General features: G+C 49.9%; 8 protein-coding genes across 8 annotated transcripts; 3 read left to right on the forward strand and 5 right to left on the reverse strand.

The window, feature by feature from the left end:
• Positions 1 to 758: 758 nt before the first annotated feature.
• On the forward strand, positions 759 to 5042 carry jhd1 ([Histone H3]-lysine-36 demethylase; the record flags this gene model as incomplete). Its single annotated transcript, XM_056899199.1, has 2 exons — positions 759 to 4091; positions 4164 to 5042. The coding sequence occupies 2 exons, from the start codon at positions 759 to 761 to the stop codon at positions 5040 to 5042; spliced, it is 4212 nt and encodes a 1403-aa protein (XP_056751275.1).
• A 1132-nt stretch (positions 5043 to 6174) lies between these two features.
• N7537_008145 (uncharacterized protein) lies at positions 6175 to 6905 on the reverse strand (the record flags this gene model as incomplete). Its single annotated transcript, XM_056899200.1, has 2 exons — positions 6175 to 6545; positions 6758 to 6905. The coding sequence occupies 2 exons, from the start codon at positions 6903 to 6905 to the stop codon at positions 6175 to 6177; spliced, it is 519 nt and encodes a 172-aa protein (XP_056751276.1).
• Positions 6906 to 8263: 1358 nt separating this feature from the next.
• N7537_008146 (uncharacterized protein) lies at positions 8264 to 10141 on the forward strand (the record flags this gene model as incomplete). Its single annotated transcript, XM_056899201.1, has 2 exons — positions 8264 to 9233; positions 9336 to 10141. 2 exons carry the CDS (start codon positions 8264 to 8266, stop codon positions 10139 to 10141), a joined length of 1776 nt encoding a protein of 591 aa, XP_056751277.1.
• Positions 10142 to 11485: 1344 nt separating this feature from the next.
• On the reverse strand, positions 11486 to 13183 carry N7537_008147 (putative hexokinase Kxk; the record flags this gene model as incomplete). Its single annotated transcript, XM_056899202.1, has 5 exons — positions 11486 to 12361; positions 12427 to 12834; positions 12888 to 12913; positions 12968 to 13090; positions 13144 to 13183. 5 exons carry the CDS (start codon positions 13181 to 13183, stop codon positions 11486 to 11488), a joined length of 1473 nt encoding a protein of 490 aa, XP_056751278.1.
• A 513-nt stretch (positions 13184 to 13696) lies between these two features.
• Positions 13697 to 14837, reverse strand: N7537_008148 (SIR2 family NAD-dependent protein deacylase; the record flags this gene model as incomplete). The annotated part of the gene is made up of 2 exons (XM_056899203.1): positions 13697 to 14662; positions 14715 to 14837. The coding sequence occupies 2 exons, from the start codon at positions 14835 to 14837 to the stop codon at positions 13697 to 13699; spliced, it is 1089 nt and encodes a 362-aa protein (XP_056751279.1).
• A 434-nt stretch (positions 14838 to 15271) lies between these two features.
• N7537_008149 (Golgi transport complex subunit COG4) lies at positions 15272 to 17766 on the forward strand (the record flags this gene model as incomplete). Its single annotated transcript, XM_056899204.1, has 2 exons — positions 15272 to 16504; positions 16555 to 17766. The coding sequence occupies 2 exons, from the start codon at positions 15272 to 15274 to the stop codon at positions 17764 to 17766; spliced, it is 2445 nt and encodes an 814-aa protein (XP_056751280.1).
• An 839-nt stretch (positions 17767 to 18605) lies between these two features.
• On the reverse strand, positions 18606 to 20448 carry N7537_008150 (ammonium transporter; the record flags this gene model as incomplete). The annotated part of the gene is made up of 3 exons (XM_056899205.1): positions 18606 to 19871; positions 19943 to 20274; positions 20337 to 20448. The coding sequence occupies 3 exons, from the start codon at positions 20446 to 20448 to the stop codon at positions 18606 to 18608; spliced, it is 1710 nt and encodes a 569-aa protein (XP_056751281.1).
• A 3378-nt stretch (positions 20449 to 23826) lies between these two features.
• On the reverse strand, positions 23827 to 27171 carry pmr1 (Ca(2+)/Mn(2+)-transporting P-type ATPase PMR1; the record flags this gene model as incomplete). The annotated part of the gene is made up of 3 exons (XM_056899206.1): positions 23827 to 24401; positions 24457 to 26953; positions 27061 to 27171. The coding sequence occupies 3 exons, from the start codon at positions 27169 to 27171 to the stop codon at positions 23827 to 23829; spliced, it is 3183 nt and encodes a 1060-aa protein (XP_056751282.1).
• Between the last annotated feature and the right edge of the window lie 820 nt (positions 27172 to 27991).

Genomic DNA, 27991 nt, shown 5'->3' on the forward strand with positions numbered 1-27991 from the left:
TGAGTATGGTGATCGGCCAAATTTTGCACGTGATGGTATCATGATGGTATCGGACTGTATCATCAAGACGGACGCTCTCGGCGTCGCCAACTTCTTTTGGACTACAGAGAATTGAGCATCGGGGGGAAACAACCAAGTAAACCCAATCGTATGTTATAATGAGTACCTTTTGATCTTTATCTCTTATACATGCAATTTAAATCCGTTTACAGTAAAAGTGATAGCAGGATACAACGTAATGTAGCAGCCCGCAGCTGTACCGTATACATACCTTCGAAGTTGCTACTACGACTCCCGCTTCCTCCTTTGCCCCAACACCTCGCGCTCATCCGCTTCTCTCTCGCTTTCGGCGCTTCATCCATTCGCATACTTGTCATTTCCCATCCAGTTGGCAGGAAACGATTCCTGGCTACTGGACCTCATTCGATTCCCTTCCCTACCTGCCCGCAGGTTGCGGCGCGACTCTCGGCGCCTTTGTCCTCCCGCCGCTCGATTCGAACCCCCTCAACGCTCCGCGACCACCGTCGGCCACCTACTTCGCCCTCAATCTTTCATCAAATATCAATCATAAACCTGCGGTCCGTCGTGCGCATGCTCTCCTGCCAGGAATGACATTCCCTTCGCCTGCGCCGGCCTCTCGCTAGCCCGTGTGGTCCAGTATCCCCGCTTTGCACCCACCTACCGCAAGCGCATCTTTTCGCTCATCCGACACTCCATCTTTATTTTTCTTTCACCTACACTTTCACTGGGTTGCGAAAATGATGAGTGCGGCATCGTTCGCGAATCCCATCGGCGGCCGCCCGCCGCAGTACCGTACTCCGTCCCCTCCTCTACGCGCTGTCGAACCTATCACTCCATCCACAACCACGGATTTTCACTCCTCTTGGGTCAACCGCGGCTCTCCTCGAGCTGCCAGTCTCGATCGCGATCAGCGACCTTCGAATCACAATCGACATGTCGCCGCAGAAGGTGGTTCACACCAGCGATCGGGCCATGGCCGCTCAAGCTCGACTATCGACACACTTGCGACGATCGCCCTCGCAACCAGTCCTACCTTTGCATCACTCCCTCCCAACCCGCCTTCCCCCAACCTTCGGTCGACAATTCCCTTGTTTCCACCCGACTCCGCAGAGTCTGAACGACCGGCGAAGCGGGCACGGTCGGCGAGAAATCCGTCACCCTCCCGCCCGCGGCCAGGAATGCTGACAGAAAACCCACACCCAGCTGGGCTTGAAAGCATGACAACCGATGCAGAGCTTTTACTAAATCTCGCGCGGCCTACTAATTTCCATCCGGGCAACCACACCAAACGAGTCAGCATCGACGAGACCTACCACCACTACGCAGGTGATGCAATTCGTCAATCTCGAGTTGGGTTTGCTGCCGTTGGACATCCTGACCAGAGCGATGTCAAGATGAATCACAATTCCGAGGATATACCTTATGCCCGCATGCGCTCTCGCTCTGACGGGTCAGCCTTTATATCCCGTCCTGCGATCCGTGGAATCCGCCCAACTACTAGCTCCGGCACTTTCCCGCCAATCGTTTGGGAGGATGAACACGAAGGCAAAGCTTGGCATCCACCAGCTGATACGCCTCACCATAGTGCTTATAGGACCCATCTTCCAGCCGATCCCCAAGAACCTCAATTCCCTCCAAAACCCCTGCCCATTCCACCAAAAGTGGAAGAGGAAGATGGTGATACCAATCAAGCAATCTGCGGGGCATGTCATTTAGTGCGCATCCCAGTTGAAACCGAGGAGCAGGACGAAGACACGTGGATCAGTTGCGATGGATGCAAACGATGGTTCCATATCGTTTGCGCCGGCTTCAAGAATGATCGAGAGGTTCGCACAGTCGACAAGTTTATCTGTCGTCAATGTCGATCAGTTCATGGCCAAACAACCTTCGTACGCAAGTCCTCGCGGGCCCGGACAGCTATTGACTACGCAGGCCTGAACCAAGGCCTCGTCAAAGCTGCCACTGACTCGTTGGAGCATCACTATCTTGAGCCCATTCGACAAGGGAAGATTCGATTCCAACCCGAGAATTTCCCCCGAATGAAGCCTGAGCTAGTCACAGCGGAATACTTCGAACGAGGAAATGGGTGGACGGAGCCTATTGTGATACCTGCATGCTGGAACTCCTGCGAGTCTGTTTCCTCGGAGAATCCAGACTTTGAATCTCTAGTACAGGAGGCTTCGTCTCAAGAGATGTTCGATGATCTTCTTGAGAACCACCCAGAGCAAGAGACCCATATTGAAGAAACAGTCGATTGTGGTCAAGACCTTTTGGGTATGGTCATTCCGCGGGGTCTCACTGTCCGTGCTGTAGCAGAGCTTTACGGACCTGAAGAAAGGGTCGAAGTGATCGATGTCAAGTCTCAGCAAGGAGAGGACAAAAGGTGGAACATGGAGAAATGGGCCGATTACTACGAAAGCAATGAGTCGGACAAGCCTGTCCGGAATGTCATCAGCTTGGAGGTATCGCAGAGCAAACTTGGCAGACTCATCCGGCGACCAAAGGTTGTGCGTGACTTGGATCTGCAAGATGCCGTGTGGCCAGAGGAACTGAAGGCAATTGGCGAATATCCCAAAGTTCAGTTCTACTGCCTGATGTCTGTTGCCGACTGTTATACCGACTTTCACATTGACTTTGGAGGATCTTCGGTGTACTACCATATTCTGAAGGGCAAGAAGACTTTCTTCTTCATTCCTCCCAAAGACAAACATCTTAAAAAGTACGAGGAGTGGTGCAACTCTCCCGCTCAGGACTCGATTTTCCTTGGAAACCAGACCAAGGAGTGCTACCGTGTGGATCTCTCCGAGGGAGACACCATGCTGATTCCGTCCGGCTGGATTCACGCAGTTTGGACCCCAGAAAACAGTTTGGTTATTGGTGGCAACTTCTTGACCAAACTGAACTATGGGATGCAAATCAAGATACTCAACATCGAAAAGGAGACCAAAGTCCCCAAGAAGTTCCGGTACCCTTTCTTCCAAAAGATCCAGTGGTATACAGCTCAAAAGTATTTAGAGGATGACCCCGTCCCGCCAAATGTGATGGAAGCATTCATGCAAGATGAGAACTATCGGTTCCACCGTCAGTATCCAATCTACTACGAGTTTGGAGAACGCGCCAACCAGGAACCTCCAGGGTCTCCCCATCACAATGCACGGTTTTATTCGCAGGCGGAGTTGGAGGGCCTACTTGAGTTAACTAAGTATTTGCTACGGACTGCACTCATTGCGAATGGCTATACCGTTGATGGAGTCGTCTCCATGGACGTTCGGAACGCAGTCAGACGCTCCATCCCCAAAGGCACGGGAGATCCTGTGGATATGATTAGGAAATTCGGAATTTGGGTCGCCTGGAAGCGTGGTAACGAAAAAGCGCCCCTTTGGACTCGACCTGGCGTCATCGAAAGCAATCCCAAGGTTTCTATTGCGGACAAGAAGCCTGCAGGACGACCAAGCCGCCGATCTGAACGCAACGTCGACAACCAACGCACCTATGCCGAGAGGCAAGCGGTTCAGTGGCCTTCAGAAGAGGCCCCTGCAACTCCAAATCCCCCATCCAGCAGCCTTGCTTATGCGCAGTCTGATGGAAGTGCAACACCTGCACCACTATTCAGTATTGCTCCAGAAACGAGCATCAAAGATATTGCTACACCCAAGCCCCGGACTGTGCAACGGGCCTCAGGTCTTGGTCCCAAGCGTGTTGCATGTGACGCCTGTCGCAAACGACGCATCCGATGCCGCCACAAAGATGAACCCGGTGATATGGTGCTCAACGGGCAAATCGCAGTCAATGCCTTCACACCGGGCTCTGGGGTGAGCACGCCGTCCTCCTTGGCACAGGATGCTGTATCTGCTTTGAATTCTTTGGCAGCGATTGCGTCGCAAACTGGGTTCCAAAACAATCCGCATCTTGTTGACCTGGAACGATTCGAGAGCTCGGCACGATTTCAATCCGCGGTTATGGGCAACTCCACGGTAGCTGCCAATCGTCTCATTGATGTAAGCCCTGACGGAGCCAATGGAGGGAAAAAAGGACGCAGCAAGGCGTGCGATGATTGTCGGAAGAGCAAGGTTTGTGATGCCCCCTTCCCCTCCCCCAAAGGGCTTCTTTTGCTCCTTTTCATCTTACTAACCTGAGACCAGCGCCGTTGCATCCACGATGAGTACGGTCGGATAGATCCAATAAAGGCTCAGGAGCGCTCTAAACCTCGTGCGAATGCTTCCGCCAAACGAGCACGCCCTGCCGAAGAGGATGACATGCCTTCCATGGCCAAAAAGGCAAAGCAGGAAAGCACATCGCCCATGACACAGCCTGCAGTATTCTTCGATCATGAAGGCGATGAACTGATGGCGCAAGACGACCTGATGGATGCTTATGATCACGAGCCTTTCAGTCAAATTGACTCGGCTAAGCATCTGCCTGAGGCAGAACAGGCACCTCGAAATCAAGCATTGTACGCATCACCACCTGCTTTCCAGGCCGAGTCTGTGGATGCAAAGGAATTAAACTCCGTGTCTGTGTCTTCGTCCAAGCCAAACACCTCCTTGGTGTCACCGCCCACGTCGCTGGCCGACGAAATGGATGGGGTCCAAGAGGGAGAGGCCGTACAGTCTGTGGAAGGGGAAGTGTCAACTGCTCTCCACACACCCAACTCCAGTTCTCGACATTCGTCTCGCCAACCTCGACACGTCGATCGGTTCGCGCCTGATGCAACTACAGCCCGGGCTCCGAAGCCGGCGGCACGAGCCACATCTTCCACGATCGAGGCACGCAAGACCACTCCTGTTCCAGCATCGACGAGAAAACCTTCATCACGTCCCTCATCTTCACATGCGAAGAAGAGTTCTCCGATGTATGAAAAGCACTTCCATCGTCACGCCCCTACATCATTATCTCCGCGTCAGCACAAGCATACTCAACACATCACCGGGGACGAAGATGCAGACGAGGAAAGTCTTCGTTTGATACGAGAGCTCCAGGAACAGGAATTTGGTCTGCGGAAACGATCGACGAGGGTTTAGTCTCGCAGAAGGGACGACCGGTACAGATGAGAGATGTAGAATGGATTCTGCTTTATGTTTTTTTGTTATGCGGGATATCAATTTACCAAGGGTTCGGGATTGGAGATCCGGTGTTTTTCTTTCTTTTTTTCCCTTCAAGGATCATGTTTTCATGTTATTTCCGGCGTTTTCTGGGTCTGGGAGAACTGGGGAGTTCTATCTTTTGGCTTTTGATATCAATTGTCGTTTGCATCAGGTTCTGTTTTCTTTGTCAATCTGCCTTGCTTCGCTTTCTAGGTCTGAGTTCACTTTTTCCCTAGTTTCTTTATTCTATTTTATTCCCTGTGGATTCTATGTTTCATGCCCGGACCTCTTCACAACCAACACTTTGCTTGATAATTGTTTGTTGGGCTTTCTCTCCTCTCTCCCGGCTGCGCACAGCAACGAGGCGTTTTCTGCAAGTCTCGTATATGTACTTCTTTCTTTTGTCTGACACAATCTGCGCGGTTTACCCTCATGCATATATCGGCTATAGGGTTGTGTAGCAATTTGTTGAATCTACGTTCTTTCATATGTTTGCTCTTGGGTTCTCATGCCGGTTGCTGCCCGATGATATGTGGCTGTTACTTGTCTGTAGAGGTTTATCTATTGATTTGGCTTTCATTGCCATATCCAACCCTTGATTTCCACTTGCGGCTCTAAATCGAAACTCCAAACAAGTGCTATATATTATGGCATATATATAGCGAATTGCCGAAGTGCCACCAGTGCTTCGGAGATCAGCGTTTTCCAATCACATATCCTTGGAGAGATATATATTTCCACTTGACCTACATCTAACAATTTAGAGAATACGTAACTCCCATATTCTAGAGCTAGCGAATGCAGCCTATATGCCGTATATAATATAGTATGCGCTGGTTAAACCCTTGTATTCCCCTCCCTCACAATGCAGCCTAGACAACGTAAAGAGATGATACGTGATAGCACATTACTAGCCGCATGACATCGTATTTAATAAACTCTCCGGGTAAGTAGAGCCGAGACTGATTCACTACATCGCCACCACACACCATACCACTTCCCGCTATGCATCGATAACCGCTCCCCCCCTCTACTCTCCCAAAGTCCAGGATATCTAACCTCAACTCGGTTAGGTCAACACAGAGGCCGTCGCCGGCTCAGTAGTCCGCAGCACTAGCGGTATAGTATCCGTCATCGCCTCAGCCGAGCTACTCCAAAGCAGAGAGTACAAGCCGTCCGTGCCAGTTTGTCTCGCGTAAAAGTTGGCCCCGGTCACAGTGACTAGGACGTAGCTCCCGTACGTGGACCACACGTTGCTAAGCCTAGTTGTGTTGGATTGCTCCCTCGCGGACGTGCCGGTGAATCCGACTGGGTTGGAGTCCGTATTGCCTCGGTCTAGACACAACATGTTGGTATTGGCCGGGAGGGTAGTGAAGTCCTCGGCAGAACTGGTGCTGTCACTAGGGTGTGCAACGAAGGTGTTTCCAGTGGATGCGGTGACTATTACATGTACATGGTTAGATATAGATCTGTGGATTCTTGTGGTTTTCCCATGGGGTAGAGATCTTCGGTTCTTACAGTTGATAGGGATCATTTCCGCCATTGTGGATGTGTCTACTTTTGACCCATCTGCAACTTGGGCAGTACCTGTGGTCAAGGTGATATGGATCAGTCAATTCTGCTGATTTCAGGGGTTTGGGGGGATTTGATACCGTTCCTATAGAAAACAGGCAGTCCGCTAATGCCTGGGCCATACGCATAAAGCTTGAAGGGCTCGGTTGTCCTTGACTGTCGCTCTTCAAGTGGGTGAGCAGAGCAGACTAGCCCAAAGGCTAGAAGAAGAATAGAAAGAAATAACATCTTGCGATAAACGAGTTATACAATAAGTTGGAAGGGGGTGTACACGGCGGTATGTCAGGATTGAGCAAAACTTATAGAACAGAAAGGAGTCACGAGGGCATAGTCAATGAGATAACACTTGATGTAATTAGAAGCAGGCAGCACATTAGGAATTACCCAATGACATGTGTGGTTCCCATCGCTGATCCTTCTCTTTATTTCCTAAGATTATGATACAAGCCTCCTTTTGTGATTTGGACTGACACGAACGGACGATGATACGTAATTCGCAACCCCATTGCCATGATCCCAGTCCAGGAAAAACACCCCCGCCGTAATCATCTGGCTGTGATCCATGTCAAAATGCAGAACCCGGCTACTACAACCCTAATGGTCAGATCAACGATCCACTCAACATGCATGCACTGTGTCAATACTCTCACGGTAATCGACAATCCTGGACAAACCAGCTGAAATCTCAGGAAAAAGAAAACATCAAAATCTACGAGATAGGACTATTACTATGCAAGCCACACACGTGGGGCGCTCGTATACTCTGAGGCTGGATCGGGTTACACCAAGATAAAACATGACAGCGCGTCGGGGAGCATAACCCTAATGCACGTCCTGCGAACCGACCTGACTGCGACCAAACTAGAAAATAAGATTCCCGATGCTCAATCTTCATCATTGGCTCTCTTTGCAAGGTTTTGACAATCCGAGACACACAGCCCTAGTTGCATGGAATATCCAGGCCGTCCATCTTCTCGATAGTACTATTACGAGAGAACAGGCAGTAGCAAATATCTGCAAACTCAAAAATGCCAGTGTGCACGTGGTATGATAGACAGCACAACGATCCAGCCGCAGGGAAGCCCCCCGAGCCGACCATATTCCTCTAGGCTGAATGGCGGATGGTCTACGGGGCCGCTTGATCTTACTACTCGGGTATCCACTGAGAACATAGCCTCAACATCCGAGCTGGATAATGACTATGGCGCTTCGCCAAGCCCATTCGTCTGCCGGGTCGCCTTCTGTATCACAAGATCCTGTTTCTCACGGCATCGCCGGTATCGTCGGTACGGTGCCTGGCCTATCCTAGTGAGGAGGTACGAATGCAGGACACCTCGTGCAAAGAAACATGGCGTTCTTGATCCTGGTAAAACCTCTCCTTGTCATGCTGTAGGGTTCTGATATATAAGATATTGGCTTAAATAGAGGACTGTTTCTCTTGATTGTGTATCAGCAAGTCTCATTTGTTTTCTTATACTCGAATTCTTTTGGGTTTTCAGTCTTGGAAGCTCTCTACAAAGCTTTTTTCGTGACCGAGAGAAGATTGAGGGCTATAAACGTGCCCTGCGTGGGTAAAACTTGCAGCCATGAAGTTCCAAGCTCTTCTCCTGGCATTCAGCCTGAGTGCTTCTGTTGCGGCCATTCCACCTGATCCGGTCGATTCGGTGAATATCCAACCACAATACCATAGACCCACGACAACCAGTACCAAACCCAAAACCACTACCAAGATCAATAAGCCAACAGGAACACCCTGTGCAGGCAACACGCCCCGAACACGGTCTAAGTGGTGCCAATACGACGTCAACACCGACTATACCCAGATAGTACCAAACACAGGCATAACCCGGGAGTACTGGCTCAACCTTGAAGAGCTAGAAGCCGCACCAGATGGATTCAGCCGACCAGTAATGGCCGTGAACGGGACAATCCCGGGCCCAACAATCTTCGCCGACTGGGGCGACTGGCTCGTGATCCACGTCACAAACAGCCTCCATAAATCCCAGAACGGGACGAGTATCCACTGGCATGGGATCAGACAGAACTTCACGAATGGCAACGACGGCGTTGTCTCCATCACGCAATGTCCCACAGCCCCAGGCTCAACCATAACCTACAAATGGCGGGCTACACAGTACGGTTCATCGTGGTACCATTCGCACATTGGGCTGCAGGCGTGGGAGGGTGTGTTTGGCGGGATTGTGATCAATGGCCCTGCTACAGCGAACTACAATGTTGATAAGGGCAGTCTGTTCCTGACGGACTGGTCGCATCCCACTGTTGATGAGTTGTACTTGGAGGCTCAGACGGTTGGGCCACCGACTTTGGATACTGGCCTGATTAACGGGACGAATGTCTTTGGGAATGGGACCAATTCTACGGGCACGCGGTTCCAGATGAAGGTTGATCAAGGGTCTTCGTATCGGCTGAGGGTTGTGAATTCGGCTGTTGATACGCACTGGAAGTTTATGATTGATAATCATACGCTTACTGTTATTGCGGCGGACTTTGTGCCGATCAGACCGTACACGGCGAATTATATCGATATCGGAATGGGTATGTGGTTTATTTTTTGATATCAAACCCCAAGCCCTAACTCCAACCCTCTCCTCTTCCAAACACAAAGAAAAGCAACAACTAACAGAAAGGAACCCCCAGGCCAACGCTACGATGTAATCGTAACAGCAAACCAACGCCAAATCGCCGACTCGTTCTGGATCCGCGCAATTCCCCAGGAAGCATGCTCCGAAAACGCAAACCCAGACAACGTAAGAGGAATCATGTACTACGGTAACCTCCCACGCACACCAACAACAAACGCCTTCACCTTCCTAGACGAATGCGTCGACGAGCCCGTCACCAGCCTCGTGCCGCAAGTTCCCAAAACCGTCTCAGCTGCAGACTGGAACAACCTGACAGACGTGACACTGGGACGCAACAGCGCGAACCTCTTCCGCTGGTACCTCAACAGCACAACGATGCAAGTGCTCTGGGAAGACCCAACTTTACTCCAGGTCTTCAACAACGAAAACACACCCAATTTCACAGAATCGAGTGGCGTGATTGAGCTGCCACGGGCGCACGAGTGGGTGTATCTCATGATCAACACGAGTTTCCCGGTCACGCACCCTATTCATTTACACGGCCATGATTTCTTTGTTTTGGCGCAGGGATCGAACCCGTGGAATGGGAGTGTTGCGACAAATAACCCGCCGCGGAGAGATACTGCTATGTTAAACGGGAATGGGTTTTTGCTTATTGCATTTGAGACGGATAATCCTGGGGCGTGGCTTATGCATTGTCATATTGGGTGGCATACGGATGAAGGGTTTGCGTTGCAGTTTTTGGAGAGGGAGAGTGAGATTGAGCCGTTGATTGATCGGCAGGCTCTTGAGGAGAATTGTAATTCTTGGAATGCTTATGATGCGGCTTTTAATATTGATCAGGAGGATTCGGGGGTTTAGGGGGGGTGTGGGGATGTGGTTCTAGATGAGTATGGTCATTATATAGGTGAGCTTCGTATGTAGGTAGGTCGTGTTCTGGTGTTTTATATCTTCAATTGATCATGTATTGATCATTTGTATCTTCATAGCTGAAATAAATATCAAGTAGGCCCTTCAGGCCAAATCAAATGGCCCGGGAATATTAATGAAATACATTAATGATGGGCAAGGATCATCGCATTGACAAGCAAACACATAGGAAGTGGTTGAGAAAGAAAGCTTAAGCGGAGAGACCTTGGTCTTCTTCTGTATTTGGCCATTTCAGCTAGACATTCATCCGAAGGTTTCCCATATTGTAGTTATCCATGTTCAACTTACTGTTACTGCTTTGCACTACTTGATTTAAACTATACAAGCCATGATGCCAGAAACGACAAGTAGCACAAGCCCAGCCATGATTATGATGGCAACGTAAAGACGGTAATTTCATGGTGCTGTAGCGAAGGACAAGTGGTTGCGCATCCCAGGCGTGCAGCTCCTGGGGTATTTAACTTCACTATAAACCGAGGTGCCTGTCCAAGAGCGGTGGTTCTCACTCCTGGTTCTTGTCAAGCTCCAGCATGTACGGGGTGGCAGGTCCACTCTGCTGTCTCATTGGTGATACACAGCCTAGAGATATCATGTAAACAAGTGTCATACCCGTAGACACGGTTGATGGTCAGGAACATATCTCGCCCCATTTTATGGCATTATTTGACACCGATTCGTCCTCCAAGGGATCATTTTCTACCCGTTCCCCTTCACGGTAAACCGGGGGATCCCCGAGTTGACATGGCCAAGTTCGCAGCTGTCATACATCCACGTCTGTATGTGCCCAATTTCTGTTGGAATAATGCTATTGCTTGGATTCTTTCTGCGGGTTGTAGGATGAAGAGGAAAAGACATCCTGGACTAAGCGAGGTTGGAATTTGTGAAACGAAAGAGAACGATGGCACATGACAATGCAGATCTAACACAGAATGTTATGCCTTATGCTTGAATCACACAGGGCGGTGCCTATTCATCTATTTATGGATATAAATAGGAAAGGAGAAAAGGCAACAGATGATCGAGACCATGTGATACTGGTTACAGTACATAATTACCGAGGGAATAATAGCACTATGGATATTCTATTCACGAGCCTTCCAAGGCTAACATACACAGAATCGATATATCGTTAAATCTTTCATCAAACCTCCCCCGAATCAGATGGCACCACAATTTAGAAAAAAGGAAATACTCCAACCAATCGGTAAGGGTTTTGTCTTGTCATGGATCAGATAATAGTAATAGTCACCATCACCACTACAAAACCAGTCCCACTCAAATCAGGGTCTTCATGTCATCCATGTTGCGGACACCAACGAGGTTACCGGCCTTGACACGCTTGAGTGTCAGGGCGGCAATCAGCGCAGCACCAACACCGGAACCATCCTCAGCAGCCATGACGGAGACCTTGTCCTTCTCGGTAGGGGCCCAGTCGAGGATCTCACGCAGAGCCTGGGCACCACGCTCCTTGAAGAGAGGGTACTTGGTGAAGACGGAGCCGTCAGCACCGACGTGGCAGGAGTCAATGTTCTTCTTGGTGCAGATGGCGGCGACTCCGCATGCGGACAGACGAGCGGCACGAGTACCGATCAGCTCGGCGAGACGGCGGATAAGCTCCAGCTCCGGCTGGGTGGGGCGGATGCTCAGCTTGTTGTCGAAGAGATCCAAGGTCTCGGTCAGGTTCTCATAGGGGTCCTCTTCGATGTTGGCGAGGAAGGAGGCATCGAGCAGGTAGGGCTTGCGGAGCTTGGTGACGTCCTGGCCGTTGAAGATCAGGCCGGGGCGGTTGTCGACCAGGTCAATTAGAGCGAGACGGAAGATCTCGCCAAGGTACAGACCAGCGGTCATCTTCTCGAAGGCTTGCTGGCCGGGGCGGGGAGAGTCGCGATCGATGATGTCATCGTATTTGGTGAGGGGCAGCACCACGTGCTCATTGTCGAAGGCTCCGTATTCGCAGTTGATGGCGACGGGCATGTCGGCGGGCAGGTTCATGTGGGCAATCTTGGGTATGGATCCTGCGTTCTCCATGTATGCGGCGTTGACGCCGGTGCCGAAAATGCAGCCAATCTTCATGGCGGAGTCGGTGTAAGAGGAAGCAATGAGGGTACCGGTGGTGTCGTTGATAAGGGCTGCAACTTTAATGGGAAGGCCCTGTAGCTTTGTAAGTCTTCGGACCCTGCATGGGGAGGGGGGCACCACCCCAAGGATAAACATACCCGCTTCTTCAGGATCTCCTCCAGAGGGGGAACCACATCCTTGCCCTCGACACCGTCAATGTCGAAGCCCTTGGTCCAGCGCTGCAGAATACCGTGATCGATGTACTCCTGAGTGGCGGGGTAGGAGAAAGTGAAACCAAGAGGCAGCTTGGTGAGGCTTTCACCGGCGTGGTGGGTCTCGACAAACTGCTGCAAGCAGTCGGCAATGTATTCCCACAACTCTTCCGCGGTTCCAGTCCGCAGCTCCTCGGGCATCTTATACTTGGATTGTGTGATGTCGAAAGCGCCCTTCTCCTCAGTCAAGGTAATCTCGCAAACACGTAGGTTGGTGCCGCCCATATCGAGGGCCAAGTAGGTACCCCGCTCATCTCCATCGGGGAAATCCAGGACCCAAGTGACGTTCATAGGCTATTTTCCTAGGGTTAGTCTATGTCAAGTTTGGGGAAATGATCTCTTCTCACAATGTTGCCGCCCTCAACGCTCAGACCTAATTTTTGTTAGCGATGCGTAGAATCGGAGAGCTGCGGATAAGTGCTCTCACCCTTCTCGAGCTCCTTGACGAAGTGGTTCACAATCTCCTTTAGCTTGGAACGATCGACGGTAAAAGCCTTCTCAAACTCCTTAATAGGCTCCAGCAAGTTCTGGGGCAGTTCGTGCATGGACCCTGTACGACATAGTTAGTTTAGGAAATATAGGCAGGGGTTTGAAGAGCCTCACCCTTCCGGGATTGCGGGTGCTTAGGGCCAAGTCCAACCATGATGAATATGAAGTATATGGGAAGAAAATAAGAGAAGAAAGAAAAAAAAGTGGGAGGAGGGGGGAGAATGACGATATGGAGAATATAACGTGGGGCAAGTGTAGATGTCTTGTTTTGGACTGTCGGAGAGAAACGAGAGAAAGTCAATTGGGGCTAAGGTGGGCTGATGGAACGAAAGGGTATCTTTTTGATAGCAGACATCTGTGGACTATAAATATTCTATTCTCTAATATTATAAATAGTAAATAGTATAAATACTCTACTAATTGAGGAATATTGGTTATTTAAATCAATCAGGTATGTTCAGACTGCAAACGTTATGATCGACGATCTCTTGGCACGTTGACTTGACTACGTACCTATTCCGTACTCTGTACACACGGAGTACATAGCTCCTAAATATCTACAACATACTCCGTACATGTACTCTAGTAAAAGAATATCTGTGCTATTTCCGCCCATTCCGCCTATTCCGCCTATTCTGCATATTAAAGTCAATCCATGAAAATCACCTCAATGTGACAGCTTACGCGCCAAATGGGGAAAAACATGGTCGAGACCGCCAGATTGGCGGTGTGCCTTGTCGTGTGACTCCAGCTTTTCGCGTACTTTATTCTGATACGCATCTGTCAACCCCAGAGTTCGATCGATCTCCTCCGTTAGTCGGTCCACTTCGTCCTGCAGCCGTTCATCTCGCGTCTGTAGCGGGGCATTCTCCTCCGCTCTTTTCTGCGGGTCTGGGTTGGTTTCCTCCCACAGCGTCTCCAATTCCTCTCCCCATCCCACAGCCTTTGCAAGCTTGCGCACACCGGCATCACAGTCCCCAATCACCAACACATCATCACTCCGCGATCCAAGGCCACCGACACGCTCCATGTTGATGAGAACGCGAGGCACACCCGGACTAACGAACGAAGGCAGACTGGCAAATGGCTGGACGGACAGACTTGTTCCCATGACAATGCAGAGATCGGCTTCTTCTGGGAGAAAGCGACTATCGAAAAAGTCAGACGGTAGAGCTTCGCCGAAGAACACAATGTCGGGCTTGACTAGGCCGTTGCACCCGTGGCAGTGGGGTACGTCGCCCTTGGATACCATCTGATGCATCTCCTCGTCCGGGAAGGTCTCCTTGCAGTCAATGCAGCGCTGTGACGCGAAACTGCCATGGGCCTCAACAATCTTCTCGCCTGGCACGCCTGCCTGGCGCTCGAGGCAGTCAATGTTTTGAGTAAAGTGCTTCAAGAGCATCCCTTTATCGTAAAGTAGTTTGATAAATGAGTGCACAATGGTCGGGCGATAGCGTCCGGGGTACAGCTCGTGCGCCAGCGCATAGAAAGGCTTGGGGTTATGCCGGAAGAAACTAATGTCAAAGACTGCCTCGGGCTCTGGTAGGTCTAGATTTGCCAGGTTGGCGTAGATACCCGTGTCAGGTGAGCGAAAGTCTGGGATGCCTGCTGAAGTGCTGATGCCCGCTCCCACCTACATTTGGTTAGCTTTGATGCACTGTTCTCTGGAGATTCGCGTTGCATACCATCACCACAACTTTCTTCACATTGTGCTGCTTAACATATTTGGCCACCGCTTCGATATTGCGCGCCTCAAGCACCGTGGGAGATGTGGATTTATCCACCTCAGTCGATGATTCGTTTCCCATGGTGCGCCGGTTTGGGCGTCTAGGTTTGCGACGTCCGATGATGGCGGTTGAGGGCTTGACAGATAAAAAATCAAATCTTGAGACTGATAGATAAAAGTAGCTAAAATCGCAGCAGAGAAAGTCAACAGAAAAAAAAAAAGAAGGAAGCAGAAAAACAGCGCAACTGATATGGGGATCGCGCGTGGGGGAAAAATGACGTCGGCCTGATTCACAATCACATTAAGACACATCAGATAAAAGGACAGACAAGGTACAAAGAAAATGTTCAAGACACGTATAGCCAATTCTATTTGTTTTAACAATTTAGAGTCTCAAACTCTCGTTAGTCTTGACGTAGCACAGTAACTTCAAGCTTGAAGCTGTAAAACCCACTCTCACCGCCTGCAACCCCCCTACAACCGGCGTGGCATCAACAAACCAACTTGCGACAACCAATGGCGCCCAGAATGGCTGCAACCGCCAATGGGCATAATGCCATATCCCAAAGGCCTCCAGACACCAATGACTCACCCACAGAGGCATCGCTCCCCCCACAGCCCGACATCTTCAACGCCAGCTCCGTCGCCGAGATCAAAGCCACGTTGTCCCACCTGCACACCCAAGAAGCGTCTGTGACCGCCCGCCTCGATGCCTTAGTAACATCCCAGAAAGACCTATCCCGTGAGCTGGGCCGGCTGGACCTGATGCGCGCCAACATCGGGACTCATGCCAGCACGACCCGCTCCATCAGCCATGGAATGCTCTCCGAAGCCGCCGGCACCGCCGACCGGATCTCCAGTGCGGTCCGCCGGCTGGATCTCGAGCAGGCGCGGGTGAAAGCCACGCTTGAGGTTGTCGAGCAGGTTGCCGAGCTCAAGGCGTGTGCGCTGGGCGTGGCAGGGTCGATGGGCGCACCCCAGGACTGGGAGAAAGCCGCCAGCTACCTGCACCGCGCAGCTCAGATCCCAGCTTCGGTCGTCAATGGCGCGTTCGCTGCGGAGATGGTTCCCACGGCTGAAGTTCCGGACCCGCCAAGTGTAACGTTGGATAACGCTGCAGAGTCGCTGTGCGGGCTGTTCCTGCGAGAATTCGAGAAGGCGGTTAAGGAGAATGACGGGGCCAAGATTACACGGTTCTTCAAGCTTTTCCCGCTTATTGGTCGCTCTGAGGTTGGACTCGATGTTTATGGTCGTTATGTGTGCCAGGGTGTTGCGGCCAAGGCTCGGGCTAACCTTAACGGAGCTACTGGGGGTGCTCAGACTAAGGATGGGTTCTTCTATGCCAATGCACTTACCAAGCTGTTTGAGCATATTGCGCAGATTATTGATGGTCATGGCGGGCTCGTTGAGCACCACTATGGTCCCCGTAAGATGGGACGGGTGATTGAACGGCTCCAAGTAGAGGCTGATGTACAGGGTGGTATCATTCTTGATACTTGGAGCGATGAGCGACATGTGGATCGCAAATTGATGGATATCAAATCCTATGCTTTCACTTTCTTGGTGCAGAGCTTCCTGCCCGCACAGCGACCTGGCCCAGCTCGTTCACAATCCCCCGCCATGGGGGCGAGCACTGCTGCCGACGAGGAGGGGGTGGATATGAAAGAGATCGATGGTGTCTTGAATGAGATGGCTATTATGTTGGGTCGGTGGTCATTGTACTGTCGGTTCCTGGCTGATACATGTAATGTGAGTTGTAACCTTTGCCTCTGCAATACCAATACTAACAACTTCACTAGTCTTCTGATGAGGATGAAGTAGACGACGATAAGCGGTTTGAGCTTCCCAGCTTCTTGCGCGGGTCGCCTCTAGCCCAAAAGATCAACGATCGCTTGGTGTCCCCCTTCAACGCAATGACAACCTTCTTCTTCCGCCGTTCCGTTGAAAAGGCTTTCCAACTTGACGAATCCCCATCAGGTCTCACGCTGAACCCCCAGCGTCCACTGAAAACCGACCCACCACACATCACCTCAGCCATCGACGACATAATGTACATCGTCAACAAAGTCATACAGCAGTCTCTGGCAACTTCCCAAGAAACAGTCGTGACGAACGTAGTCCCGACGCTCTCACGAGTCCTAGGCTCCGATTTCATCGGCATGACGCAGCGCAAGATGCGCGACGAGTGCTACCCACGCTCAATACAAGGCGGGCAACCCGCCGAACAAACCACAATCTCCTTCCTAGTTCAAATCAACAACCTCGACCTGGGAGTCGACTACATCCGGCGAATCGTGCAAAATAACACGGGCTCAAAACCAGATACCACAGCCACAGAAGCAACCTCCCACCTCCTCACAATCTTCGCCAGCCCAAGCACCGCCAGAAAAGTGCACCAAACCCTCCAATCCCTCTCAACAACCTTCGAAAACAAAGTAAGCGACCTCCTAACGGACGGAATCCAAGTCATCTTCAACAACACCATCAAACCACGCCTTCGCCCAATCCTCGCAGACGCATTCCGGGACATCGAATACGCACCAAACCCCAACACCCTCGAACCGGACAGTCCGAACTCATCCTTCGACAACAAAGAACTCGTCAAGCCACGCTTCACATCCTCATGGAACGACCTATTAACACCATTCGCACGGATCTTGACACCATCCGCCTTCGACCGCGTCCTCGGCGTGACGATCGCGTACCTAGCCCGTCTGCTGGAAAAGAGACTTTGGTCTTACGGGGCTCGGATTAACGCGCTGGGCGCGGCGCGACTTGAGAGGGATGTTGCGGGGCTTGTTAACGCTGCTGTTGATGTTGGGTATGTTGCTGGTGCGCCGGGGAGATATAAGTATCGGGAATGCTTTGCACGGTGTGTGCAAATGACGCTTGTTATGGGGATGGATGAGGATGAGTGGGATGAGGTTAGGAGGGGTGGGGTTGCGGCGGAGGTTGTTGAGAAGCTTGGGAGGGAGGATTTGATTAGGGTTAGGGGGATGGTTAGGAGGTAGGAGAGAAGTGAAGTCTTCGTTTAGGGGTTGTTTTGATGGGGTGATTTTGTATAGAGTGTTTTGTTCATTTGACTGGTTTCTTTTGCTTCTACTCTGATTTTGTGTTTGTGTTGTTCGGCATTGGGATTTCATATTATATCGAGTTCTTCTAGTCTGTATGTAGACTCGCAACGGACATGTAGTTTTCCATCTTTACAAATCTACATATCTACATCCACATCCATCTACGTACAAATGAGCATTAATAATATAAAAACAGTCTTAGATAATAGATAAATTTGTAAATAGGTTGTCCAGCTCTATACTGGAGACAAAACCAGAAAACATAGACAAAAAAGCAAGGTATTTCCCTCGCAATTCAATCAAGCACGAAGCAGTTTGTGTACACGTACAAACCCCAATTTAATATCCCCGGGCCATTACCAGGCGATAAAAAAAAAACCAAGAACGATGGAGCGCCAGGCCAAATTAGACCATAATTCAAGTTGCTTTTCCCGAGGGAGGTGTAGTTTAGTTTGAACGTGAGGTTGGTTTGATGGCGCGGAGGTTGATGGGGAAGGTGAATAGGAGTGTGAGATGTCGGATGGTGTGTGAAGTCGGTAGTATAGAGTTGGTTGTAGAGGTGATCGAGGAAAGTCGAGGGGTGGGTTTGGAGGTATAGCAAAAGCCCCAGGCTTTTTATTGGAAAAAAACAAGCACGCTCAAGGGATATCGAGATAAAGAAGAGAAAATGCGAAAATCAAAGCTTGCTGGACGGAATGGCGTATGCGAAATGCATGCCATGCAAAAGAGATGGAGAGAAAACAAAGGCAAGAAGCAGGAGAATGTAGTGAAACTGATTAGTTCTCCGTCTTTTCTTGGACAGGTCTTAGCACAACGGGTTCAGCACTCTGTACCTCGGCAGGATGTTGCTCAGCGGCCTGGCGAGGAGCGGGAGCGATCTTTATTTCATGCATACCGACATCACCTTCGCTGCCGCCGCGGCTGCTCTGGCTGATCTCGCCATTGGGCGAGTGGCCCTCGAGCATCACCTCGCGCGGTGAGCTACCGAGCATCATCTCGCTGTGTTCGCCGATGCCGTAGCGCTGCGCGGCGGGGACCTGGTGGCCGTCTGCGAGCTGGTCGTGGTTCTGTGGGGTCCAGGCGAGGTAATCACGGCGAACCTCGACATAGTCGTAGGCGAACTCGCCCAGTTGATCATCGTCCATACCGAGGAGCTCGGCTTCCTCGGAGGCGCGCAGGTTCAGGCCGGGGATGGCGTTGATTGCGTAGGCGATAATGGCGGACATGACGAAGGAGTAGGAGGCGGTAGCGACGATGTAGGCGATTTGAATGTACAGCTGCTTGTAGTTGTGGATGACCCAGCCTCCGACACCGGTGCCGGTGTTGACACCGTCCAGACCAACAATAGCGTCGTCACCGAAAAGGGCGTTGAAAAGCAGACCGACAATTCCAGCGATTCCGTGCTCTGCCAACACATCCATAGAGTCGTCGATCCGGATCCAGTACTTGATCTTGGTGGAGTAATTGCAAACGATGCCGGTCACAATTCCGAGAATGACACTGGCCCAGGGAGAAATAAATCCGGAGGCGGGAGTTGCAGCTACCAGTCCTGAGATGGTACCGGAACACCAGCCGACCATCGACCACTTGCGAGCCAGACGCCAATCGAGCAGAACCCAAGTGATGGCTGCAAAGGCGGCAGTCAGGTTGGTGTTCCAGGAGGCCATGGTTGCGCGCAGGTTAGCTCCGAACGAGGAACCACCGTTGAAACCGAGCCAGCCGAACCAGAGGAAGACCGTGCCGAGGAGAATGAGAGAGACGTTGTGTGGGCGGAAGTTGAGCATCATGCGTTCCTGTCGGCGACCGAGGACCATCGAGTAGGCCAGAGCTGTGAAACCGGAACCGATTTCGACGGGACCACCACCGGCGTAATCCAGCACGCCGTACTTGAATGCCCAACCGTTGACGTTCCAGACCCAGCAGGCTAGCGGACAGTAAACAATCGTAGCCCAGATGAAGACGAAAACCATGGCAGGGAGAAGTCGACCGCGTTCAGCGACAGCTCCCATAACGATAGCTGCAGTAACACCACAGAATTGCATCTGGAGATTTAACAATTAGCATCCTGAGAACCAACAAAATGCCAGACGGGGTTCCAATGTTTCAATCGTACCTGATAGAATGCATAGAGCAAGTTAGGAACCAATGGAGAACCGGGACTGGGATCAGCTAATGTGTTCATTAAACCGAAGTTGCGCATGTTGCCGATATAACCATTGGTCGCAGTCGGTGAGAAAGCAAGTGAATAGCCCCAGAAATACCATTGGAAGGTCACGACAGACAAGGAAGCCATACAAGCCCAGATCATACTAAGGGCAGACTTTCGACGCGCCAATCCCGAGTACAGAAAGCCGAGACCGGGGATCATAACCATGACCATGGCCGAGGCCACGATGATATAGGCCTGGTCGCCCGATTGAAACCATTTGTTCACATTTTCGGTGCCTATAAATGAGGGAATCCATGTTAGACCATCATTCCCATAACAAGACAGGATAGATGCATACGGGAATCGCCGCCCAAGTCTGTGTTGGTCGAAAGGTCGTAGTTGGCAGGAGCTCCAATCCAGTTGTAGGAGGCATAGTCCGGGGCGTACGGGGCTTTCCCGCTGAACGCCATTGTTCAAGGAGCTCGAAGATTTGAATCGTAAGCTTGGGGGGTGTATAGCGAGAAAAGTGTCGAACGTAGGAAAAGTAAGGAAGTAAAATAAGGATGTTCCAGAAGTTAAGGAAAAGAGAAGAATTCGCCACGAATATAAAAATAAGGAAACCCGAATTCTGCTGAACCAAAAATCCAAAGATAAGTCAGATCGACACCGGTGGGTCAAATCGAATGGTAAGCCAAAAAAGCAATTCGCCCTTCCAACGTAAGTTCTCCTTTTACCTAGTCAAAAAAAGCACCGCCTAGCGAGAAAAGTTAAAAAGAGAGGATGAAACAATTTCCCCGTAAAAATATTTGGTAGGAAGGCGCGGTTAGGAGGAGAAAATCGGATTGAAAAAAAAAAAAGGTGGTTAAAGTGGTCTTGGGTCAGAGATTGTGACAATAGCAATGGGATAATCCCGATAATACTATCCCTCTTTATCCCTCTCTCTTTCTCTCTCCAGGTTTTCCAAGTCTTCAGGTCTGGTTCTTGGGATATATATCAACTTTCCATTTCATTTCTGTATACATACATTAACATAATAACTCATTGTTATGACCCTTCTGCATAGATGGCCGCAAGATAGGGTGGCAAGGGATGATAAGTATGGGGTTTCCCTTGCCAATAGTTCAAGTCTTGGCCTTTTGAGGGATATACCTGCTCTCACACTGGGAGATAACACGTAGATTATCATCCCATTGTACGGAGTACGGAGTCCCATTGTCCAGGTGACTCAACTCCGGGGAATAGTTCCTGGGGTTTCGGGGAAGGAGATTCCACAGCCTCCTCAGATATGGGTCTACTTCTTATATATATATTCAGAAATGAATTTCCTTCTAAATAAGAATAGATAGATAGCTTATCATAAATCCCCTGCAGTTAACCCCTCTCGTCCTGCCTAGGGTATATATCTAAGGAGAATAGAGTCGAATTCCATATTCTGGAGATATCGGAAGAGAAAGAAGGGAGCTTATCTTCTCTTTCGGATATCAGAGCTTCAAATTCCATAAAATTCCTATCCGCCACCCGCAATTGGATGGGTGACGCTGTATTCTGGTGGATGTGATTGGCTACAGATAAAGTCCAACTTGCCACTTGTACTAAGTGGGTCCTGACCGTAAGCTAAGCCTTTCCCCTTTTGTATTAGCGTATCGAGGTGGGAATGAGCCAACGATTGGCGACAGATAAGGTCTTCGCCCGTTTCGCCTCTGGCTTTCTCTTGGCTTTCCGTTTTCTCCCGATCTCCGGGTCCGGCAGGGATCTTCCTGCACTTTAATTTTTCGCCGTGTTCGGATCCTTGCGACCGATGCCGGAGACTTAACTCTATCTCCAGCTCCAGAGTACTCGATGTAAACTGAGTGCAATTCAAATATTCAAATTCTAGTATACAAGGGGAACATTGTCATATTTGCTCTATACATGTTTCTGTCGATCTTCTATATGGATGTTTTAGGATGAAATTACCCTTATCAGTGAATTCTGCAGTGTCAGCTAGGTGATCCACTCCCCCGGGGTCTTCAGCCTCCATCTAGGCCGAGACAATTCTCCATACCTATCGCACTTGGGGTATTTATAGCGATGCTAGTGTGGAAAAATTCCCATGTCTTTGAGTATGCAGTAGACCCTCTATGGCTTGACTATATACCGAATATGGACTACGAACTACAGACTACAGAGTATGTATATGTACAACCCATTGTACCTCGCTGATCGGATTAGAGTCCAAAAATATGCAAAGCATGCACAACATATATGTTGTTTCACAGACAGGCTACAATCCTCACCAATCCGGACCATACCCTCTACGCTACAAAATCCAAAATCCAGGGTACAACTACTATTACAATGATATTAAATAACGAATACTTAACTTGGATTTAACGATTATAAGACCAGTCCGCCCTATATGCCGCCTTCTCATGTCTTTACAGTAGTCCGTATAGATGTCTTTTTTTTTTTTTTGATATCTTTTCCCCTTTCAAATACTTGCCTCTTCTCATCCACCTTCTAAGGCTTCAATTAAAACCCTTCCAAGATAGACAGCAATGGGCTTAAAATGTGCGACTTTTTCGATACACACCCAGGTAGGTAACCTGGAATGAGTGCACCAATGAGATACATAGAGACCGCCCAAAATGGGTCCAATTTCTCTTCACTTAGAGTGCATATTTTGTCAAAAACTTCATAACAGCTCGGCCGGCTGGCCCAATGGCAAGGCGCTTGACTACGAATCAAGAGATTGCAGGTTCGATCCCTGCGTCGGTCATTACTTTTTTCTATCCCAGAAGGTGTATCACTAAAGAATATCGTTTTTGCTTCACGAGCAAGGGAATCACAGGTGGTTCAATTCTTCTTCGATCACGGTTCACAACGATGTTTTGCGGATATTCTATCGATTTTATCCATGAGACATGCAGAAAGAATCGGAGAGGGTACCTGGGGAGACGCTGGCCTGGACAACCACATAACAGCCCATCTTGTCATATTAGCCCTAAGTGACTTCAAAAATTAAAAAGATACTAATTGATAAGTATAAACCAATCATGATAATCTAGCGAATGGTTGTCTTGCCCCTGGGTTCAATTGAATATCAGGAAATTGTTGTTGACCTTTGAATATTTTCTTTCATATACCCAACTACCCAAGCTCCTTTGAAGGAAAAGCTAGGAATGAAAGAAATTGCTGTTTCAATGCTACTGTAGGCATGTATTTCTTTGTATAGCTCCTCAGCTCCTTTGACAGGACGAATGATCAAGAGTATCTCTCAGGACTCAGGGTGGTAAACTGTAACTGGGATCAGCCACACAATGACAAAAAGGGAGTGTCTTTCCGCTAAACAGACATTCTCAAAACGAGACATGGATGAAATGGCACAAGAGCCTTTGATTGTCAAACTTCTGCCCTTTAAAAGCTACTCGAAATACATCGTCTGCGCCCCTTCATATTTCCCTAGCTTATGCTCTCTGCCCTATAATTGCAAAAGAAGTCAGCCGTAAACTCGAGATTAAAATGGACCTTGGAAATTACCAGCGCTTCTACGAAGTAATCTATCAATTCTCTTTCTCACTTAAAAAATCTGGGGATGAATAACTCTAACGTTGCGATTTATGCAAGTTGGGTTTACATAATTTTGGTTTATCACACGAGAAAAGCATATGACAAGACATCTAAAAAAACCACTAAAAGATAAGTGGCCGACTACATGGGAAAACACAACATATATGCCGACACCCAACAATTCTATTATGTATATGGGGGATATCAATCCAAATATGATAAACTACACACGCCTATGCCATAGACACCTCTAAAATCGTAACAGGCAATCCGAACCGCACACTCGTTGTATCAATACATCAGACATTGACGCTATAACCGGAGCCCATACCACGCCGACGACGGATCGCATGCAGATACTTGCGGCCTTCATCCACCCAGAACACCGAACTGGCAATGAAGACCAGCTTGACCAGGGACCCAAAGCCGAGGGCTTCGGTCTGGAAGATGCGCTGCAGGAAGGGCAGGTAGATCACGCAGGCCTGGCCGGCCAAGGAGCCAAGAACAGCGTAATTGAACATCTTATTTCCGAACAGAGGCATTTCACCCCGCAGGACAGACTTGCCTTCGCTGCGGCAGGTCAATGCGTTGAACATGTCGAATAGAACAAAGCAGGTGAATGTCATGGTGGTGTCGTGCGCGGTGACGACACGGGAGCGTTTCTCGACTAGGCTGCCGTCGGTGATATCGCCCATCTCGTGGATGTAGATTGACAACGTACCAATCATGATGACCATTGCTGAAGTGAGGACGCGCTGGATCAGGGGTTTTGTCAGAACACGGGCTGTCTTGGGTCGTGGCGGGCGGTTCATGATGGTAGGGTCGACGGGCTCGACACCTAGGGACTGGGCGGGCGGGCCATCCATGAGAATATCTGTAATGATTGTTAGAGAAATACAGGGGACGGAATCGGATGCAGGAGTACTCACTGATCCACAAGATCTGCATAGCATTCAGCGGATTCTTGAAGCCAAGAGTGGTGCTCAGCAGTACGAGACTGAGTGCGGCCACGCTGGTACTAAGCTGGAACGTAATGAAGTTCTGGATGTTATAGAAGATGCCCTTGCCCTGTTCAATTGCTCGCAAAATAGTCGAGAAATCGTCGTCCGTCAGAATCATGTCTGCAGCCTCCTTGGCAACGTCGGTGCCGAGCTTGCCCATGGAAATACCTATGTCGGCTTTCTTCAGAGCCGGTGCATCGTTGACACCATCACCGGTCATGGCAACCACATCGCCGCGGGCTTGAAGTGCTGTCACAATTTTCATCTTGTGGTCTGGGCTCGTACGGGCAAAGATCGAGACCGTTGAGATCGCCTGGGCAAGTTCGGCGGCAGTCATGCGGTCGAGTTCATCACCTCTGATGACCGAACGTGAATGCGGGGAATCATTGACTGGCATTCCAAGCTTCTTCGCTATAGCCACGGCTGTTGTCTCGGCGTCGCCAGTAATCATGATGATTCTGACACCACCAGTCATCAACCGTCGAATGGATTTGTGCACATCTTTACGCGGAGGGTCATTCATACCCACAAGTCCAGCGAAGACCAAGCCGTTGTATCGCTCATCATCATCACCATGGACGATTTTCGGGGATGACCGACTGCCAAAGCCTCTGCCACCTCTAGAAGTGTCACGAACAACTCCACTGCTAAAAGCGAGGACTCTAAGACCCTCTGATGCCATATTCTCTGCCGCTTCCCGGATGATTTTGCGACGGGGTTCGTCTAGAATTACTTCCCGGCCATCCTTGGTGAGATAGGTATCCGATCGCGCCAGGACCTGTTCGAGAGCACCCTTGATATAGGCAACATGGGGACCTCCATTTGAACCACCAGAATCGCCGATAACAACACCCATCCATTTCCGCTCGGAGCTGAACGGGGTCTCGTGGACACGAGCGCTGATACGATCGCGAACATCATCTTCTCCCAGGGTGTCCATTAGATCCAAGATTGCCACATCGGTGGGTTGACCGACCCATCGACTCTTGGCAGCAGCCGAATCACTGTTGATGGTCGAAGAAAGTACTGCCGCAGAAGATGCGCTGGCTGGAGAGTTGGCGTGCATCCGTGACAAACGAGAGTTGTTTGCAATATTACCAACGCGAAGGATTGTCCGTGCGGCAGGACCAGAAGGAATGACCGAGGTCATTTCTCTTTGCACCTCGAATGGTTCTGGACAGTCGAAATGCCACATTTTGGTAACTGTCATGTGGTTGAGAGTGAGAGTTCCAGTCTTGTCTGAGCAGACGACATTGACAGAGCCAAGAGTTTCAACGCTGGGAAGTCTTCGCATGATCGCCCCCCTCTTAGCCATGCGCAGGACGCCGAGAGCGAGTGTGACAGTGACAATGATAGGCAAGCCTTCCGGGATCGCTGCGACGGCCAGCGACACACCGATTGTGAACATTTCGAGAATCTTACGACCTTGGATAAGACCGATGACTACGATCAATCCAATGACACCGAAAGAGATATAACTCAGCTCCTGGCCCAAACGATCCATAGATAGTTGCAAGGGTGTTCGAGGGCTCTCGATTTCTTGTAGCGAAGCTGATATACTACCAAATTCCGTCTTGGCGCCGGTCGAAATAACGATGCCCTGACCGTAGCCTGAGCGGACTAGTGTACCCATGAAGGCAACGTTGTGCTGCTCGTTCAGCCGAATGTCAGCACCAACAGCACCGGTAGCCGGTGCATCATAGAACGGAGATCGAGGGGGTTCTACTCCTTTTGGCGCTGGAGTGGTCCCACCAGATGCGGTGCGCAGAGCTTCCGCATACTTCGCTACAGGCTCGTTCTCTCCAGTCAAGTTTGACTCATCAATGCTGAGATCTGTTGCAGCTGTGATTCGAATATCGGCGGGAATACGGTCTCCAGTAGTGAAAAGAACCAAATCTCCGGGAACAAGTTCGTTGGCGGGGACGGTTGAAGAAGCCTTGATCGCGGCAGACGCCGAGCCTGGGCTTTTGCTCCGAATTCCATCCATTTCTATAGATGAACCCACGGGCGAGGTACCACCATTCTCAGTTGCCGTGGAGGAAGCTGTTGGAAGATCACGGATCAAATGGGCATAATGGGGTACAAGTCGGCTTAATGCTTCCAACGACTTCTCCGACCGATACTCTTGAACAAAGCCAACAGTCACCACAATTGTTACCGCAAGAGTAATGCTAATGGCATCGTCATAGTTGCCCATCACAAAAGAGATTCCAGCAGAGCCGAGGAGGAGGAGAATCAGCGTCTCCTTGAATTGTTTAAGGAACCGCAGCCAGAGAGGTTCTGGCTCATCGTGGGGGAGCTCGTTCGGTCCATCTCTGGCTAAGCGTATCTCTGCCTCAGCGGGTGTCAGGCCGTGTAAAAGGGAGGTCCGTAGTCGCTCGGCAGTTTCATGAGGCTCGAGCCACGAATAAGTTGAGGTCGATGCCTAGAAGAAAACAAGACCATGTGTTAGAAACCCCATTGTCCAAGGGCGCCAAGAAGTGGAGCAAGGATATAGCACACGTAGTACATGCATCAAACAAGTATACTTACCGATGATGGAGCATTTGGCGGTCCGGTCAGATGTGTTGTGGAGGGAGGCCGAAGAAAGTCGGCGTTTGATGCATTATGCAAAGGCAATGAAGGTGTTGCGGACCTTGACATTGTTCATGCTTTGGAGGATGAATTGTTAAAGACGAGAAAAAAAGACGTTAGATATCTCGAGAAGTAATTTTCATCCCGTCTCGATAAGAATTGACTATGCTCCGACAATTCACGTTAGTTGCGATCTGGCAGCAGCTTCACACGGGGGCGGCTAGACTAACGGCTAGATTTGCGGAGTTGGCGCAAGTCGGTCGACAACAAACAAGGGACTGACAAATGACTTGAGACCAAAAATCCAATTCAAGAGAGCCTTTTGCTATAATCCAAACCGCAAATAATCCCATTCAGAGCATCGAATTTCACTTAGAAGATGCTAAGTCCCCTGATGATGCTTTACCCGTTGTGGCCTAGCTATTTCGGACAGGTAGTTTATCCGGATACTACATTTAGACTAGCGCAGCGTATCACGTGTAGGGCAGAGTATAGGATGTGCTCCATAAGAGCAATGATTTATATAAGTGTTTTCTATGGTTTTTTGAGAAATCTTTTTGGAAATTCCATTAATGACTTTTTTTTGTCTTTATCTGGATCCCAGATCATGTAGTTTTCTTGCCAACAAAATTCATTGTTGTGGTACTTCGGGCAGAGTACTGGTCTGGTATTCCTTTTGTGTACCTACACGTGACTCGACATTCCCAGCCCCCTCAATTACATCAGCAAAAATCCCGCCCGGGCCACAGCTGCCGCCTGATATTCCCACCGACGCGCATCTTCTGTACCTCCTTGGTTTCTCAGCCAACTCCAAGATATCCCTCGCGCGCACATACCTTTCCCATCTTCATCGTCTTCGATGTCTTGAATTCACGCGATCGAGTGATAA

This window comes from Penicillium hordei, assembly GCF_028827395.1.
Source record: "Penicillium hordei strain IBT 12815 chromosome Unknown utg000004l_segment0_segment0, whole genome shotgun sequence".
Lineage (NCBI taxonomy): Eukaryota > Fungi > Ascomycota > Eurotiomycetes > Eurotiales > Aspergillaceae > Penicillium > Penicillium hordei.